This window comes from Quercus lobata, chromosome 2, assembly GCF_001633185.2.
Source record: "Quercus lobata isolate SW786 chromosome 2, ValleyOak3.0 Primary Assembly, whole genome shotgun sequence".
NCBI lineage: Eukaryota > Viridiplantae > Streptophyta > Magnoliopsida > Fagales > Fagaceae > Quercus > Quercus lobata.
The window spans coordinates 77,171,049-77,191,166 of NC_044905.1; the positions used below are offsets into that span (position 1 = coordinate 77,171,049).

A 20,118-nucleotide genomic window follows, 5' to 3' on the forward strand; every position below is an offset into this window, starting at 1 on the left:
ATTAATAATTTTTTTTTTAAATTAAGCTGAAAAAATTCAAAAAAAAAAAAAAAAAAAACTTTCTCAGAATAACATTGTTCTTCTTCTTCCCCGGGACATGAACTTCATGCTTCATGTTCTTCCCCAAATCAAACCCAATAAAGCCAAGAAATCAAACCCATAAATATCCAATAAATTAAACCTAATAAATCCAAGAAATCAAATTCATAAACCACCCAATAAATCTAAGAAATCAAACCCACAAACATCCAGTAAATCAAACCCAATAAATCCAATAAATCAAACCCATAAACCTCTAGTAAATCAAACCCAACTAATTTCTTGGATTTATTAATAATAAATCCCCATTCTCCACCGCCATTTCCAATTCCTAGCTCACATCTTTCAAACTCCAAATTTCTGCGAATTGAAAAAGTAGTTTTGTTCTATTTCTGTTCTAACAAATATGTATATATATAAAACAAAAAAGCTTTGAACAAACCTTTATCCTAATTTGAAAGTAAAGCAGAAACAGAAACACATGGCTTATAATTTCCCAGATCTACACCAAACCCACTTCCTCTACTAACGAATTCAGATCACCAACAAGCCTACGTTTTTTCACAATGTCAGATCTGACGTTTTCGGAGCCGCAATCCCACATTGACCACTTCAACCGTCTTCCTGACTCTATCATCCTTTTGATCTTCAACAGGATTGGCGATGTTAAAGCCTTGGGTTGGTGCTGCGTTGTTTTGCGCCGCTTCCACTCTCTCGTCCCTTAAGTCGACAATGTCGTTGTTCGGGTCAACTGCGTTATCTCCGATGACGACGACTCTTCATCTTCTTCTCTTTCTGCGCCGACTATCTCCTCTTCCACGGTTTTGAGTAGTGATGTATAGAGAGAGATTGGGAGATTGTTATTAATATATGGTTTTGAGTAGTGATGTCATGTTTATGGGTTTGATTTGGAGAAGAACATGAAACATGAAGTTCATGTCCTGGGGAAGAAGAAGAACAATGTTCTTCTGAAAAAGTTTTTTCTTTTTTTGTTTTTGATTTTGAATTTTTTCAGTATAATTTTTTTAAAATTTTTTAAAAATTATTTTTATTTTTTTATTAATTAAAATGTTGACCTGTCATTAAAATGCTGACATGGATGTTGTCGTGGTATTTATTGATGTTATTTTATTAGCCATATCAGCATCTAACATGCCACCTATGCACTTTGTTTGCCACCTCAGATTTTTCTGTTACCGGGTTGACGGCAAGAATCATTTTAAAAAAGATTTAAAAAAATCAAGGACTGACTTAGGAGCAAAATCAATTTAGGGACCAAAATGAAAAATAACTCAAAATATAGGGACCAAAAGTACATTTTAGCCTTTATTTATTTATTTTGGTGTATATCTCTCTATTCCCCCTTTTCATTTATAAGAGCTTATCAAAAATGCAGTTATAGTGAGGTCCACCAAGATTGTTTTTTTTGAGCTTCAAGAGGGGAATTAAAGCTTAAATTTGTACAGAAATTGTATATCATTGACAGTTTTGAAGAAAACAGATCAATTTAAATATGAAATGGATTCAAAAAAAAAAAAAAATTAAATATGAAATGATATGAGAATGTTGAATATTTTACATCTGGATCTGATTTGTCACGTGTGTCCAATAAGGTTAGGTAGAGTGCGTCATTTGATGTGACGTAAGTTTTGGATTGTCAATGAAATTACAGTTGTGTAGTACAATTTATCAAGTTGAAGAGGAGAAAATCTCGTCAAAATCTTTGTTAATCCTTCTATTTATTAGTTTATTACTGTTCCCACTAATTTTAAACCCATAATCTGCTTCTTCGAGTAATAAACAAGCATTATTTTAAATATGGATGATAATGAGAATCATTATATAATTGATGCCTTTGTCCATTCGGACAAAGATATATTGATTGCCTGGGGTCTGTCTCTCACTGAAGAGAAATACTTTTGGTGAAAGCATTTGAGAGAGAGAGAGAGAGAGAGAGATGGATGTAAATTATTACAAGGATGGAGTACTGCCCTTTGCAGCACTGGTTATGGTAGAGGTTTGCAACGTGGGCATGGTGACACTAAGCAAAGCAGCTATGACAAGTGGGATGAGCAACTTTTCTTTTGTTGTTTACTACAATGCTCTTGGCACCTTCATCCTTTTCCTGTATTACATCTTCCACCGCTACAGGTTCCTTTTCTTCTCTTAATTCTTTGAGTTTCTCATCAAACACTAAATTTCTCATGTGAATTATGCCCACCAAAAACTGCTTTTTTCTTGTTTATTTGCAGAAGCAGGGGACCTCCTCTCACTTTCTCCCTCCTCTTAAAGTTCTTCCTCCTTGGACTCCTTGGGTAGCACATTCTATTTAAAGCTTACTTTTTTGGATTACTTTCAGGGATTTGGATAATTTTATAGACTTAAGTGACAATTATTTTGAACAGCATATTATCACCCCAAAAAAAAAAAAAAAACCTTTATATTGCAGGATTTGTTTGGAGCAGATTTGTGCTATTGCAGGTATCAAATACAGCTCTCCAACTCTTGCAATGGCTATGGGAAACCTTATTCCAGGTTTTACATTCTTGCTTGCAGTCATTTTCAGGTAAGAAAATAGGATAAGACAATAATGGTATTTTAAATTATGGAAGTAGGGGGATTATTAATTTAATTTATTTTGGGTGGGGAGCAATGTCTGCCGTAGTTGTTTGTTCTGTTGGACTATTTAGTGTCTTATGTTTCACTGAATATGAAGGTTGGTATGAAGTTAACTTATATTAGCACAACCATGTTATACATTTCTATTTGTCATAAGGTTCCAAGAAAATGTTTTGTACTTCATAATCATTGGGCTCATTGTATATGTTTGCTGGGCATCATGATCCATGTGATTTATAGATTAAACATAATGTTGTTTTTTTTTTTTTTTTCTTTTTTATAATTTTTTTTATACATTTAGTATATCATAGTATTGACAATGATCCCCAAATATGTTGTCAGTTGTATTAATATAATTTCTTAATAATTTTTTTTTCTTTTTCTGACAATAGGATTTGAACTTTGGCTTTATTGGTTAGTTTTGGGTTTCTGGCTACCATGGTTATTTGCTGCTGTCTGTGTATGTTTTATAATTTTTCCCTTCCCCTTTAATCTATCGTGTATTACTAATTTCTAGGATGGAAGAACTAGCTCTGAGAAGTACAAGCAGTCAGGCTAAAATTATAGGCACCATAGTATCAATATCAGGAGCATTCATAGTGACTTTCTATAAGGGGCCACCAGTTTTTGAGGCTTCATCCTCTTTTAAGACCTCTCTTCAGCAAAATCTCGCACAAATGTCAAACTGGGTTCTTGGAGGCCTTCTCCTTACAATCACTTGTCTGTCTTCTGCAACATGGAACATTTTTCAGGTAATATCAATGTACCTCCAAATTTAACAGCTTACCATCACAAATTTTCAGGTTCTTTTTTTTTGGTGGACTATGACAGACCATCTTGCAGTTCTTCATTGTAGTTGAAAAGTAAGATGGGTAGATGAGTAGTTAAAAAAGTACTGATCTTGATTGCTATTCCAGGCAGCAATTGTTAAAGAGTACCCAGAAAAAATGACCCTAGTCTTTTTCTCCTGCTTCTTTGGGACCATCCAATGTGCAGTTATCTCTTTAATTGCAGAAAGAAATGTAAGTTCTTGGGCACTGCAACCCAGGATTCGAGTGATTGCTGTTATCTATGGGGTATGACAAGTCCTTTCCAGCTATATGTACTTTGTAACAAGTTTGCCCATTTTTTTCTTTCTATTTTCTACTATGATTCATATGAAAGCATAAGAAATTTTACAAATTGGGTTTTGGAAACATCTCACTTTTTTATTGAACGCTGATTAACTTCAATTCAGGCAATTAGTGGGAGTGTCATCCGTAACAGTGTTTTAGCTTGGTGTTTGCAAAAGAAGGGGCCTGTTTATGTGGCCCTGTTCAAGCCACTAGGCACTGCCATTGCGGTTATCATGGCAATCATATTCCTTGGTGAAATTCCTCATCTTGGCAGGTAAATTTTAATCTAGTTCATTCATCTTCAAATATAAAGATATTAAACCTTCTTGACTTCTTGTCATCCCAATCATATTCCTGCTAATGACAATATTTCTTTTTGACGCAATGATGTTCATGTTCTTAAATTATATCAACTGAGCATTAATAATGTGCAACTTTGTCATCTTTGCAGTTTGATTGGTTCTATTGTAATTGCCTTTGGATTTTATACTGTGATGTGGGGGCAAGCCAAGGAGAAAGTAATTGTTGGTGACAGCGTTCATTGCTTGGAATCATCCACCCAAAAGACCCCACTTTTGCAAAACACATAATGCAAAGATACAAGAAAGTTTTATAAGAATATCCATACACATGCAAGCACAAATGTTAAATATCCAACCAACCAGTACGGTACAACCAACAGTGAGTACTTTTTGCTTTTGGCCTATGGCGTTGCACTACTTCCACCATCCGTGGAATGACAATCGACAGGGAGATGATAAAGGCTAACGCCGCATAACTAAAATATTATTGCCAATTATTGTACAATTTAGGCATGGTACATGAGAGGAAGCATGGGATCAGAAACTTCATGGGGTAAATTTTTCCTAGAGGGATTAAATATCTATGATATGTTCTGATATTTAAAGTTAATAAACCAAAAAAGTAGTGGCTTATTCGCCAATGCAGCTTCTTTGTGTATAGTTACAACTTTCAATGTTATAGTTTATCCTTCGGCGTTTTTTGCTTTTCCCTTTTTTACCCCCTGCATATTGGTCAAATATCATAAATTACATGCATATTGTGCTAGATTGAAACTATAACTTTGAAAATGACATTATCCTAATTTTGAATTAGAATTAAACTTATTCCTATTTGCCAATCAATCTGGTGAAAGTTGAAAAGGCTTGTAAGTTGTAACTGAATACAAATGAACCATCATGAACCACCAGTTCTGTTGACTATTTCCACCAATCCAGCACTAAGTAATGTTTAGGTAGCAGTCCATGTACTACAGTATCATGGTTTGAGAATTAAGCATGATTGAAATTGAGTTTGTTGGCCTCGCTCAAAAATAATTACACATGGCTCGAATTGGAGGGTTTTTATTTCAAAAAAGAAGTTCAGAATACACTGAAAAATCAAAGGTGAATACATCTACAACAAAAGTACATGAGGCTGGACACTTTTCCAACAGCTACAACCTGGGAAATCATATGAACAAGCTACTCACTATATACACCCGAACTCTATATAGCAAACCCCAAAATCTACAAAATTCATTAAAAAAAAACCTACAAAATTCTTATCAGTCTCTACTGTCATATATAAACACATTGCTTTTACATTTCATTTGCAGATCTCCATTTCCAGGGGTGGATAATCTCTAAATGATCTCACTGTCCAAAGTTTAATGTGAAAAAAGCAATATTTTGCAAAAGCAGAAATATCAAAATTCTTAGTGGTTTCAGTTTTATTGATTTACCACCAGGGGAAAACAAAACAAACTAAGCTTGATGATTCCAGCCAACCAGTCAATATGTGTAACCATCTGACCTTTTCCACAAGCAAAAGCAATGATGGCATTACTGAGAGATATTAATATGAATGAATGGTTTTAATATATATGCTATATAGTCCCAAGATTCTGGGATGGGTTAGGAATTTTCAATAGACTAATCAATTTTGATCATATATAATTCTGTTCTATAAATATATATATATATATATATATATATTTCTCTATTCGTTGATAGATCCTTTTTCCTCTATAGACCAAGAAGCAAAACCAATAATGCTGCATAGATATAATAGAAATCAGTGAGAGAGAGAGAGAGAGAGAGAGAGAGAGAGAGAGAGATGGCATAGAACAGTTGTTACAAGGATGTTCTGCCATTTTCAGCCATGGTTTTAGTAGAGTGGACAAAGGTTGTCTTAAACATCTTGTTCAAAGAAGCAAGTTTGAAAGGGTCGAGTTACTATGCCTTATCCACTCTTGTTCTTCTTCCCTTGGCCTTCATGATCTTTCACCGGTCTGTCTCTTAATTTGATTCTCTATACTGTACACAAAGTTTTTGATAAACCAATGAAAAATACTTGCTCTTAAAAAAAATTTCTTACTGATTTTTTATATTATATATTTAGAACTACAGATCTTCCAACATTCAAGTTGTCTGTCCTCTGTAGAATTATCCTCCTGAGAGTACTTGGGAAAGAAAATTATACACAAGAAGCTATTCTTTTTTTAGCTTTCATTTGTAGGAAATGAAAATGGGTTAAAACAAAAGATGTGTATTTTTCTTTTCTTTTTTGAGGTAAGAGATAGAGAGTATTTTTCTAATATTGATTGGTTATGTGTGGGAAGGCAGGTCTGTAACTCAGGTGTGTGGCTATAAAGGCATAAAATATAGTTCACCGCTCTTGCTTCAGCCATCAGCAACCTCACACTGGCTTTCACTTTCATACTTGCTCTAATTATCAGGTTTCTTTCATTCTTTCTTATTGTTCATTAGACTTTTACTTTTGTTTCTGTTTATGTCTTTACATAATTTTTTTCTTACTTTTACTTATTATATTTGATTGCTTGTATTTACTGCAAGTGCACCATTATTTATGTCTCTTATTTCTAGCCATGTAGTTGGTGGACAAGAATTGTTAAATCATTGGTTATTTCAATGATTCTTATGGACAACACCTTCTACTTATGAAAGTCATTAGGAGTAGAATATTATTTGTTTGTTTATCTGGGCTGTTTTACATTCCTTCTCCTTTTAATATTATAAGGGTGCTTCAAAAAGGATGGAAAATCTTTCTTTAAGAAGCTGAAGTACTCAGGCTAAAATCATGGGCACTGTAGTATCAATATTGGTGCAATGGCAGTGGTTCTCTATGAAGGCCCTGCAATCATATAGATCACATCTCAATCACCATCCCTTTCAGTTCATTTTTCTCTAAGCTCATCACTATTGATTTGGGCCATAGGTGGCCTTCTACTTGCTGTTGAGTACCTTCTACCTGTTCATAGCATTTTACAGATTCAAGTTATGAGAATATTGCCATCAGAGCTAATTGTGGTGTTCGTATGCAACTTGTTTGCGACAGTTATATCTGAACCAGTATCTTTAATGCTAGACATGAACTTAAGTGGTTGGAGACTAAGGGCTGATATAGCATTAATGGCCATTGTATCCTCGGTATGAAACTAATGGACTACTGTGACAAAGAAGGCTATTGGTAACTTCTGACCAGAGGAATTCTCTCTGATCAGGGATTTGCTTCAGCCTTCAGCAACATTGTCTACACTTGAATCCTGCACTTGAAGGGACCTCTGCATGTCAATCTTCAGGCCACTGTCAATTGCCACAACAGCTGCTATAGGTGTCTTATTCATTGGTGATGCTCTCTATCTTGGGAGGTATAGTATTCTCTCCCTCACACACGGACATTAATTTTCCCACCTTTGGGAGTTGAATATTAAAATAAATTCAAAGAAGCAGATGCTATTTTCCATGACTGGATTATATTTGGTTCTTAATAGTTTACTTGTCATTTTTTTTTCTTCCTAACGTTGCATTGTTGTTGGAGCTATAATAATATCAATTGTGTTTTATGCAGTTCTATGGGGAAAGACAATAATATTTTGCACGTCATACACACATTTCAGTTCAAAAAATAAATTGTACAATTTGTGCATTAACAATTACCCTTCTGAGATGTATATATTTCTCTCTCAAGCCATTATTAATAGCCACTGCAGTTGCTAAGGGTGTCGTATTCCTGGTGATGCTCTTTATCTTAGGAGTATATAATTCTCTCTCTTTCTCGCAAAAATGCACAAATATAGAGACACAGATTCCCTTTTCCTCCAGAGTAGAACAATTATCAGAGAACTATATCAAGAAGAAAAAATCAGCTACTACATGTGTTAATTGCCTTGCATATATTTTTCACAATTCAGTGTCCTTTTCTTCCTAATGTTGCAGCGTTATTGGAGCAATGATATTTTCAATTTGATTTTAATCTGTCACATGGGCAAAAGCTAAAGAAGAATTGAGAGAAGCCTATTGCTATGGTAGCTTGGGATCTTTGGGATCCTTATCTGATGATAAGACCCCTTTGTTGGAGAACTATATATTTGAAGGTACGGGATCCAAACCATTCTCATGTGATTTAAACCAGGACAGTTTGAACTAGATAGAGGAATATATATATATATATATATATATTTTTGGTTAAAAAAAGATGCATCAAAAAACTAAAACACTACATCAAGTTCAGGACACAGCCTGTTAAAATACACTCCAGTACAGTCATCCTCAAAAGCAGAAAGAACCTCCACAGGCGGACTATTAAACATAAGAAAATGTTACTCCTGTTCGGCACCCATTCTAGCAAGCATATCAGCACACCTGTTAGCTTGCCAGTAGCAGTGCTTAAACTGGATTTGCTGAAATGTTGCTGCCAGCTGCCTGCAATCATCCAAGATAGGAGATATTACATGGTTTTCATAATCTGGGTTTTTAAACACATCCACAACTGCTTTTGCATCTAGCTCAACAATGAGGCAAGGTATGTTCATATTACAGCAAAGCATAAGCCCATCCTTAAGCCCCCACAGCTCTGCAACAAAGCTGTTTGTTGATATATATATATATATATATATATATATCATCCCAGCAAGGCAGCAGCTTATGTACAAACTTATACATTATGCACGGGTCCTTTGGAAGAAACACAACAATCCGACAAATAGTCTACAGCTCAAACTGAAATTTTAGTGTCACCTATAGAATAAACACTATAGGACAACAACAATATTAAATAAAGAAATGTATATTACTAACAGAGGAGCCATGCTAGTACCAATAAATGGCCACTGGAATGACCAAGATTCAAACCCCCATCAAATTCGAATTACTAATTTTAGTTATTGGATGAAAGAATTTATCAAAACTATGCAAATTACCTCATTATGGTACAGTGAAAAGTTATCGAGGTCCTGATAGAATTGAAGGAAATAATGAAGAAGCAGCAACAATGTGCACTTCCTGGTTTTCAACTCCAGCTCTCATGTTTGGTAAAGATTGATTGGAGAAGAAATAATCTAGGTCAGATTCAACATTTACAGCACCCTCTAAGACCTTAACCACCATAGACATGGAAGGCCTCCTTGTGAAATCGTTTTGCAAACACCATGCTGCAACTCTCATCGTATTCACAACTTCACCTCCATGTAATTGCATATCTTCACTGTACTTATCAACCAAATCCAGCAACCGATCCTCCACAATATTTTTCTTGAAAAGATCAAGTAGATGCATTTCTTCCTCTGGCTGAGAGCGATCCAAATTTCTCCTTCCACACAAAATCTCCAAGAGTACTACTCCAAAGCTATAGACATCTACCTTTTCTGTAATCATTGAACTCAACCATTCTGGAGCCATATAACCAGGAGTCCCTCTCATGTTTGTCACAACTTGGCTTTGGTCATGGTCAACTAGTTTAGATAACCCAAAATCAGAGACTTTTGCATTAAAATTCTCATCTAAGAGGATGTTATGTGGTTTTATATCCAAGTGAACTATCTTTTGCCTGCATTCTTCATGCAAATAAGATAGTCCCCTTGCAATTTCAATGATGATCTTCTTTCTAAGTTTCCAATCAAGCAAAATTTCAGGATTTTTGTGAAATATCCATCTATCTAAAGACCCATTAGACATGTACTCATAAACAAGAAGCCTATGATATTTTTCAGCACAAAATCCATTTAGTCTTACCAAATTAATATGATGGATGCTGCCAATTGTTTCAACTTCTGCCAAAAACGATTTCTTGATTTGACTAAAACCATCAAGATGCTTCACTGCAACTTTTGTGCCATCAGGTAGAGTCCCTTCAAAAACTGTGCCAAATCCTCCCCTACCGAGTTCCTTATTGAAATTTTCTGTTATCGCTTGCAAATCATCATAAGAATACCTTGTGGGCATTCCTGGTACATGATCCAAATAATACTCCTCTGCTTCATCTGCATTTTCCTTCTTCCAAAATAGTAAAGCCAAGATTCCAATTAAAAGAAAAATAACAAGCAAAGATCCGAGGCTAGATCCCATTATTACTTTTTTCTTCTTTCTATGGTTTGTTTGTTGTCGAGGAGGTTCTGAACTTGAGACATTTTGGACCTTAATGTAAACTTTAAGGTCAGTATTATCTTGATCAATGGCCATTAATGAAAAAATTTGGGGTATTAAATAGCAATTCCCTACACGTTTGCTCGAATTATAAAAAGCAGCTTTGCACGAACAATTTTTTAAGCAAGCCTGTTTACAGCTATCTAAACTTATATGTTTGTAATCTGGATCTATAGTTGGGGGGTCTTGAGTAAAGAGAAAGTATGTGATGTTATGGAGCTCTAAAAGAATGTGAGTTTTGGAAGCTGCACAAGACAAGGGAGTAATCAGGGAGCAGCCATGGTCAGGTTGCATTTCTTCGATGGGCTGAAAATAGCTTGTTGCATTTATAGGTCTAGGACAACCACACTGGCCGTTTCTACAAATACTATAATTTCCGCAAACTGTAGGGAAAGCACAGTAATCAGTAAATGTAGAGGAAAAATCTTGTACTTCTCTCCAAAACAAATCATACACTTTCAAGTGTCCATTGTCAGCCCCTAATCTCATATAACGATTTGAGACGAATTTTGTTGAAGGAATAAGCCAACTAAAACCGCTCATTTCTCCATAGCTGGAGACAGTTAAATTGTCCTCCAAAAATTGAATATTACTGGTATTCTCACTAGTAGAAGTAAAATAGCGTTGGGGAGGATTAGAATTGATATAAGCAAATAACCCTTGCCTGGAGACACAGAACGAAAACAATCCTCCTTGACTAGTGAGTTGCTGCCCCGCCACCAATTTTTGCCCAACAACCAGTGTGTCGGTTGGGTGATCAAAAGATTGCCAAACTGTTGCATTCTTGTCATCCAAGAGCTGGAGGTTGCACATGTCGGTGAAGTTTAGGGCAGCCACAGATTTGCTGAAGATGTTTGTGGACCACACTGTAGTTCCATTAGCATCTTTTAACACCAAACCTTTTTCTGAAGTAAGCTGCAAAGTCGCATTAATGCTAACAGGATTCTCTGGGTTAGCAGACCATACTACTTTTGGACCTTTAGATTTTGAAATATTGGCAACGGTGTAGTCGTAAGAAAGAGTGAAAATGGCAAAGAGATGACTGTTGCACGTTTGATTACAGATGAAGCCACAACCACAAGCAAAACCAGGGAAAAAACCATTGGAGAAATTACTTAAAAGTATGATTCTCGCAAATGATCCATCATCGAACTTCACAGAATCAGGAGCGGAAAGACTGTTGGTCAATGAAGTAGAAGCGTCTGCAGCAAGATAGTTGCCAGGCAGTGCTGTGACTAGGAATAGGATTGGACAAGAAGGTGTTAGAAAAAGAACAAGGTAAAGAAGAACAGCACAGGAGGCCCAGCTGCTTATACCCATTGTCTGTAAAACACAATCTAGAATCAAGAAAGGCCAAGTGGACGAAAAGAGAGATTTATTATTCTTTAGTAGATCTAAAAAATTCCTTCAGTTCAGCTCCGCCTGAAACCTGTAACTGATAAACTTATGGATGACCAATTGACTCCAACGACTTTAAAGAGTGGACGAGAATAGTTTATGTAATTTCATGGATCCTTCCCTGGTTGACCTACCAAGTCCACAAGCAGCAGGTGCTCTTTACAGGAAGGATCCTAATTGACTTAAGCAGTACGCCTGATATTAATATAACGCCACCCTTTTATAAAAATAATTTATAATGAATCATTATTTTCATTCTCTTACTTAGATAGTTTGCTTGAGTCCTCAAAAAGTAATATGCTGTAGAGGTCACAAGCTACAACCACACCACTGAGAGCATTCTTAAAGTTGTTTTATTTATTTATTTATAGAAAATGAAAATACTACTATTAATCATCAGAGTTGACAACAGAAGCATCCAGGAGGTTTAGATACAAAACAACTTTAAATGGTGGAACAGAATATACTAGAAAATCAACAATCTAGTTGCATCCACATTTGACCAAGGCATTGGCACAACGATATGAGATTCAATCAATCTTGAAGTTGCTTTTGTTAATGTTGTATTGTCTATTGTGTCCCTTCAACTTTTTTCTTTTTTACTTTTTATTTTATTTTATTTTTTTTTGCATTCTTTCTTTTTCCCTTTACTTTCCCCATTTATCTGCTTTTACTTTTAGCAAAGAGCCGCAAATCTCATAGACGACTTGTGAGATAGGGAAGAAATAAGACTCTTCAATGAAAAGGCCCTTACTCAGTGGCAGCCTGGCAGGGCCCGAATTTTGGTTAAGAAAAATAAGATTAAAAAACATGATTGAAAGCAAAATTGATCGGGAAAATATTAGTTGATATTAATTAAAATAAAGAAACAAAAATAATCAATTTATATCTAATAATAATCAATTAAAGATTTTAATCCAAGTAATTAAAGTTTAAACATATAGTTCATCAATTACTCAAAATCAATTGAGAAAATAAATGAATGCAAAAGTATTTAAAATATATATAACAATATACCAAGAAAGTTGTATACCGCCTCATTACCTTGATTAATTGTTTAAAAAAAATTATTTAGAATTCAACGTTATTTCTCATTTGTTGTAATTAATTAATTATAAAATTTGAGTTTGTAGTAAAAAGTAAAAACTAATATTTTGAAACTACAAAAGAATCAAGAGATTGAAGGAAAAAAGATCTTCGGATGAATGGAAGAATTAGAGTTTTGGTGTTGCGTAAAAAATAAGTCATAATTAGTTTTTTTTAATAGTATTTTTAAGTTTAAAATTTGGACCCATTGCTTTGTATTAAAATGCTGTGAGAAATTTTAATCGGTTTGGTAGATGAATTTGTTTTGAAGTTTGAACTTAAAAGGTGTGGTTATATGGGAAAATTTTCAAATATTGTGAAAGAACAGGTGTCATGAGTTAATTTTCATATTATTATTAATGTAATGGTTTTTTTTTTTTTTTTTTGAATGATTAATGTAATGGTTGGAAATACAAATATGAGTAAAATTTCACATTGAATAGGAATAAAAACAAGTAATTGTAAATAACTAAATATAACATAGTTGGGTTCAAAATCATAGGTTTAAATCTTTTAAGTTAAGTGATATCCCTATATTTATCTATACTATTTATAAGAGGATTCTCCTATTTGAATTAGATTTTTATGTGATTCAACAATAATCATAAATCTTATGGAAAAAACTTGAGGACAACCTGGTAAAAATATATCTTCGACACCACTTAAAATGCCTACAAAATAAGAAACTCTCCTACTAATTTTTGGATTGGACTTTTATGTGATTCTGAAATACCCCTAAACTTTACGGTTAATAAGGAAAAAACTTGAGGACAACTTGGCAAAAATATATCTCTAACTCCACTTAAAATGTGTACAAAATAAGACACTCTCCTACTAATCCATGTCTTCAAAACAAACTTATCCAAAACTAGCCTTTAAGCACGTGTGTTGCGCGTGCTCCGAGGTTCTTCTATTTTTTTTTTTTGGTAGAAGTTAATAATTTACATCTATTATGATTTGAAAATATATATTTTTATTTTTCAAACAAATAAAAATAATAAACTTTAGAGATAAATAGAAACTGTAATTTATTTTTTGAACGAATGTTTGAAAGTGGTGTAGTGATATAGAAAAAAGTTTGGATAGGAAAAATAAGGTGAAAGTGAAGGGAAAGAATGCTAAATTTTAGGAGTTTTCTTAATTTTTTATTTTTTAAATTGGGAGTGTTTTACTTTTACTTCTATTTGGATGAAAAAAGAATAAAAAAGACTAAATTTTAAGAAATAAAAAGATAAACGTGAAGAAAAAAATTCTAAATTTTAAGAGTTCTCTTTTTGAATTCAAAATAAAATTTGTTATTTGACATTTATGACCCTATTTCTAAGAAAAGTAACCCTTCATTAATAAGGGTATTTTTGAAGCATATAAAAGTCTAGTTCAAAAAGGAGAATCCTTTTATAAATAGTATTTTTTTTAATTAAAAAGGGAAATTATGACACTAGACCCAAAAAAAAAAAAAAAAACCTCATCACAAGTGCAAAGTGCATGTGATGAGGCTTGTATTATATTAACTATTAAGTTAGAGACTCCTTTAATTTATTAGTATTACTAGTCTTTTCCTTTAACTTGTTTATATTTTTTTAGAGATAGTTTCAATCTACTCTTTCATCTTTATTCATTTTTTTTTTTTTGAAACTAGAGCATTTACATTAAATCGGGCAATTTTTTTTTTGTTTATTTTAATATAAGAACCTTATTTTTCTATTTTATATACTTATTTTATAAAACACCTTACATCAGATTATCTATTTTATACAAAAATTTCATTAACTTTTTTTAAAATTATTTTAATTGTTTCTCTTTTATAACATATAACAACCACAATCTATTCTCTTCTTTCATTCTCAAGATATGTAAATAAAAAAATAAAAACTAAACGCAAAATAAATAGTGTTAGTGAAAATTTACACGGTTACATAGAAATTTTACAAATTTACAAATCTTTATCTTGACTAATGTGAGTGATTTTGAGACTTGAATGTATAAAAATGAGGAATTTTTTTATTTTGCATTTTCATATGCAAATGTTCTTAATTATTTTGCATTAACTTTTGCACTCTTGTCATCCAAGAGCATTAGCTATTGCAATTGCTTTTGAATTTTTATACAGTAAAAGCATCCATATCAGTCGAAACAAAATTTTAACTTTTTCGACATTACAAAAAATCAAGGCGAAAAACACATTTTGGTCCCTACATTTTCAGTCGATTCCCGTTTTAGTCCCTAAGTTTTTTTTTTTACCGCTTTTAGTCCCTCTCCTGAAAAACGGTTCCATTTTAGTCCCTACCGTTACATCATAAACGGATATTGCTGATGTGGCAAACGGCATGCACTGTTGGCCTGACGTGGTCATTAAAATAATAATAAAAAATGTCACATCAGCATTTAAATTAAAAAAATTAATTTATTAATTTTAACTAAATAAAAAAAATTAAAAACAGAATTAAAAACTAAAAATCATATGAACTAAGATCTAAGTGTGTCTTGAACAAGAACACCAAGAACACAAACTCAAATTCAAGAACACAAACCCAGAAATTTAAAAAACAAACAAAAATAAGAAGAAGATATTTTTCACTATTTATCCACCTGACACTTCTTCTATTAACTAAAACTAGAACCGGATAATAAAAAAACTCTCCTTCCCCGAATACAAAACCATCTCCCCTAACACTCATCTCCCCTAACACTCATCTCTCAAAAACGTAAGTCCCCAAAAACCATCTCCCCTAACACTCATCTCTCAAAAACCCAAACTAAAAAACCCTTTTGAACTCATAGCTAACGCATCAATTTCTGGGTTTGGATCGTCGAATCCGTAGATCTCAGTCTCTCTATCCTTCCTCATTCTCAGATCGGAGCTTAGATTTTTATTTTATTTATTTATTTTATTTTTTTTGTGGAGAACCAAACGGTCCTCACTCTTAGATCGGCATGGAGCTTAGATCAGTGTGGATTGTGAGATATCTCCATTGAGTGAAACGGAAAACAAATCTGTAAGTTGTGGTTTGGGTAAGTGATTGTTCTGATTTGGTATTTGTTGGGTGGTGGATTTCTGGGTTGATCTGAGCGTGACTGGAGCTGGGTGTGTGCTGTGATGTGTGCGTGGGTTTGGATCGGTGGGTTTCTAGGTTGATCTGGGCGTGACCGAAACTGGGTGTGTGCTGTGATGTGTGCGTGGGTTTGGATCGGCAGAGATCGGAGTGGGTTTGAACTAATGCTTTGATGGTTTTTTTTTTTATTTTTTAATTTTTTTAATTTCTGGATTTGTGTTCTTAGATTTGAGCTTGTGTGCTGTGATGTGTGCGTAGGTTTGGATCGACGGAGATCTGGGTTTGAACTAATGCTTTGATGGTTTTTTTTTTTTTTTTTTTAAATTTCTGAGTTTGTGTTCTTGGATTTGAGTTTGTGTTCTTGGTGTTCTTGTTCAAGACACACTTAGATCTTAGTTCATATGATTTTTAGTTTTTAATTATGTTTTTAATTTTTTTTATTTAGTTAAAATTAATAAATTAATTTTTTTAATTTAAATGCTGACGTGACATTTTTTATTATTATTTTAATGACCACGTCAGGCCAACAGTGCATGCCGTTTGCCACATCAGCAATATCCGTTTATGATGTAACGGTAGGAACTAAAATGGAACCATTTTTCAGGTGAGGGACTAAAAGCGGTAAAAAAAAACTTAGGGACTAAAACGGAAATCGACTGAAAATGTAAGGACCAAAATGTATTTTTCGCCAAAAATCAATTCATCTATTTTAACTTATCATTTCACGACACGCCCAACTAACCATCGACTGCCACCATGTACAACCCACTGCCAAAAACCACCACACAATCCAATCAATGACACAAACCCACGGCCAAAATCCGATCAACCACCATATTCAAAAAAACCCACACCCAAAATCAATCACCCCACCAAACCCCCAACCAAACTGACAAAAACCACAACCACAGAGAAGAAAGAACAGTGAAGAAGAAAAAAAGAAAGGGAGAAAGAGAGGTGAAGCAATAAAGAAAAAAGAAAAAAGAAAAAAAGAAAAGAGGTGAAGATAGGAGGAAACAGTCAAACAAACAGAACAGAGAAAGAAAGAAAAAAGTGGGAGAAGAAAGAGAGAGGGAAAAGTAAGGGAGAGAAATAATAAACTTTTAATTTTTAATTTTTTTTAATCTTTAAGCTACCGTGCACAGTCAAAGATGGCTGTGCACTGAACGGTGAAGAAAAAAAAAAATGGGAGAAAGAGAGGTGAAGCAATAAAGACGAAAGAATAAAAGAAAAGAGGTGAAGAGAGGAGGAGATAGTCAAACAGACAGAACAGAGAAAGAAAGAAAAAAGAAAAAGTTGGAGAAGAAAGAGCAAGGAAAAGTAAGAGAGAGAAATAATAAACTTTTTATTTTTATTTTTTTAACCTTTGAGCTATATTGTAACGTTAAAAATGGTTGTACACGATAACCAAGAAGTCATAATTTTTTGCTTTGATTTTATCAATAGAACCCAATTTTGTGGTTAGTGATGTTTAAAAAAGCAATATAATTTTTTAGCACACCAATAACAATGCTCTAACGTGTATAATTAAGAAGTTAATATTTTTTGCTTTGACTCTACCAATGGAACCTAATTTTGTAGGTAGTGATGTTAAAAATAGCAATATAATTTTTTAGAACACTAAAAAAAATGCTCTAATGTGTTGGGGGGGGGGGGGGGGAAGCCAAGGGAAAGTCATGGTTATGCATTGGTAACTAAAAAAATCATAATTTTTGCTTTGACTCTATCAATGGAACCAATTTTTGTGGTTAGTGATGTTAAAACTAGTAATATATTTTTTAACAACACCAATAACAATGCTCTAACATGTTGTGGGGGGGGGGGGAGGGTGGGGGAAGCATGGTTGTGCACGATAACTAAGAAGTTATAATATTTTGCTTTGACTCTACCAATGGAACCCAATTTTGTAGTTAGTGATGTAAAAATAACAATATAACTTTTAGCACACCAATAACAATGCTCTAACGTGTGTTGGGGGGGGGGGGTTAAGAAGTCATAATTTTTTGCTTTGACTCTACCAATGGAACTCAATTTTGTGGTTAGTGATGTTAAAAATAGTAATATAAATTTTTAACACACCAATAACAATGCTCTAACGTGGTGTTGGGGGGGGGGGGGGGGAAGCCAAGAAGAAAGTCATGGTTGCTGACAAGTGACAACGTTCGTAGCTTGGAATCGTATAACACTCCCAAAAGACCCCACTCTTGCATAGAAGAACATGACATTATTTTCTGGAAACTATAACTTTAAAAATGACATTTTCCTAATTTTGGATTAGTTTTTTTTTTTTTTTTTTTTTGCTGGGTAATTACGGGGGATAGAACCCCCGAGTTGAAGGTTACCAACAGAACTGGGTGCCAATTGAACTTATTTCCACTAGTCCGTATAGGTAATGTTTAAACTTGTAGCAGTCCATGTACAACACTATCATGGTTTAAGAAATATGCATGACCGTGGGTTCCAGTTAGCTCAACTGGTACAATCTCTAATAGTTGTATAAAAGATTTGGGGTTCAATCTCTGCCTACACCAAAAACTGATTGGTGTCTTGATCTGATGATAAAGAGTTATCATTAAGAGCGGACGCCATAGGTTAAAACTCTCCAAAAAAAAAAAATGCATGACCCTTGATCAGAAATAATTACACCCGACTCGAATTGAAAGATTTATATTAAATAAATAAATAATTATAAAAAAAAAAAAAACGTTATACACTGGAAAACCAAAGATGAATGTGGCTGGACCTTATCTTTTCCAAACAGTACAAGTGTACAACCCAAAAAACTATATGAACTGGCTACTCGCTATATAAAATAGAAGTACAGACGGACCCATTTTTGGGCTTGGGGCGCTAATAGACTAGGCCCCCCACCGGAATATCTTGCCCCTTAAAACCGAAAAAAGCCCAAATGGGTTGGGTCCTGTGAAGAGTAAGTTTCATCTTTTTCTCCGTTGGGTTATTTTGGGGATTATGCTTTGGGTTTTGTTTAGATGGGTTGGTTTTGTTTACAAAATATATATATATATATATATATATATATTCAAAGAGAGATAAAAGAGCATTGTTACGATATTATACAAATAATAATTAATCTTAGTAACAAATTAGTATTTTAGTTTAAAATCTTTTTGTTTGTCTACTTGTGATTTGTTCTCACATGATTTTTTTATTATTTTAACTTTAGATTTTTTATTTTCATGTTTTACTTAGCAATAATAATTTACTACAACATTTAGTAAAGTTCACAAGATAAATTTTGAGATTTAGAAGAATTTCAAGTTTCTTTTTTTTATATAAATAATTGCATTCCACTGTATTAAAAATCGTTATTTTGTCTCTTTTCATTTCTTGATAGTTTGATAATAATAAATGGATTCTTTTTTTTATACATCAGCCCTCCTCACTAGAAGTTCTTGCTTCACCCTTAGCAAACCCCAAAATCCACAAAATTATCTCATTGCTTTTACAATTTCATCTTTAGATATGCATTTTCAATGGTGTGTAACCCCCCACTGTCCAAAGTTCCGTGAGGAAAAAGTAATACTTTATAGAAAAAATATAGTACCACAAAAATTTTCACAATTTCTTACCACAACTATAATGTGGTAAAGTAGATTTGATGAAGAAAAAATGGTAGGTCCATTCATAAGTGATAATTAACCACTCACAATCTATTAAATCAGAATTGTGATAAAAAAATTGTAGAATAATTTATGATCCTAAAATTACTCTATTTTACAAAAATAGAAACCCAAATTTTAAGTAAATTTTATTAATCAAATAAACTGACTCTAACCAACCGGTCAAAAAGTGTCACATGCGACCTTGCGACCTTTTACCACAAGCAAAAGCGATAAAGGAAATATACATATCAAGAAAAAAAAATAACACTCGGTAAAAATTGACTAACCTGTCAAGAATCTTAGTCCATCCCAACCAAATCTTAGGACTAAGGTGTGGTTGTTGACTTGTGTTATATATATTTATTTATTCATAAAGAGATCCTTTTGCCTCCAAAGACTATAAGCAAACTAGTGATCCTACATAGGCGTAATAGCAATCATTGAGAGAGAGAGATATGGCAGACAACTGTTGTTACAACGGTGTTCTGCTATTTTCAGCTATGGTTGCAGTAGAGTGCACAAAGGGTAATCTATCTCTAATTGTCTGGGGGCTGGCATATTACCAAAGGGTAATCTATCTCTAACCACTTCTTGCCTTCATTTTACAACTTTGTTTCACATTCCAATTATAATAATGCGTTCTTGTATTATAATTACATTTTGATCCAATTCTACTTGTAGAATACTATATAATAACTTAACTTTAGATTTTCATTGAAATGCACTCTCTCATTTTCAC

General features: G+C 33.5%; 2 protein-coding genes and 1 pseudogene across 2 annotated transcripts; 2 read left to right on the plus strand and 1 right to left on the minus strand.

Moving 5' to 3' along the window:
• The first annotated feature begins 1,742 nt into the window (after positions 1-1,742).
• LOC115976695 (WAT1-related protein At5g40240-like) lies at positions 1,743-4,770 on the plus strand. Its single transcript, XM_031098143.1, has 7 exons — positions 1,743-2,190; positions 2,292-2,354; positions 2,489-2,605; positions 3,176-3,410; positions 3,576-3,734; positions 3,896-4,047; positions 4,225-4,770. Exons 1-7 carry the CDS (start codon positions 1,997-1,999, stop codon positions 4,361-4,363), a joined length of 1,059 nt encoding a protein of 352 aa, XP_030954003.1. The 5' UTR covers positions 1,743-1,996; the 3' UTR covers positions 4,364-4,770.
• A 1,166-nt stretch (positions 4,771-5,936) lies between these two features.
• LOC115971251 lies at positions 5,937-8,165 on the plus strand (annotated as a pseudogene).
• Positions 8,166-8,264: 99 nt separating this feature from the next.
• LOC115976696 (G-type lectin S-receptor-like serine/threonine-protein kinase SD2-5) lies at positions 8,265-11,783 on the minus strand. Its single transcript, XM_031098144.1, has 2 exons — positions 8,998-11,783; positions 8,265-8,500 (listed from the first exon to the last, which is right to left on the minus strand). Exon 1 carries the CDS (start codon positions 11,537-11,539, stop codon positions 9,020-9,022), a length of 2,520 nt encoding a protein of 839 aa, XP_030954004.1. The 5' UTR covers positions 11,540-11,783; the 3' UTR covers positions 8,265-8,500; positions 8,998-9,019.
• Between the last annotated feature and the right edge of the window lie 8,335 nt (positions 11,784-20,118).

What these genes read in the sequence shown, in the direction of transcription:
- LOC115976695 (XM_031098143.1), top strand. Translation starts at nt 1,997, where the DNA reads ATGGATGTAAATTATTACAAGGATGGAGTACTGCCCTTTGCAGCACTG. An exon ending in TTCCTCCTTGGACTCCTTGG is followed by an intron (nt 2,355 to 2,488) that starts GTAGCACATTCT and finishes TTTATATTGCAG; the next exon opens with GATTTGTTTGGAGCAGATTT. An exon ending in CAACATGGAACATTTTTCAG is followed by an intron (nt 3,411 to 3,575) that starts GTAATATCAATG and finishes TTGCTATTCCAG; the next exon opens with GCAGCAATTGTTAAAGAGTA.
- LOC115976696 (XM_031098144.1), bottom strand. Translation starts at nt 11,539, where the DNA reads ATGGGTATAAGCAGCTGGGCCTCCTGTGCTGTTCTTCTTTACCTTGTT.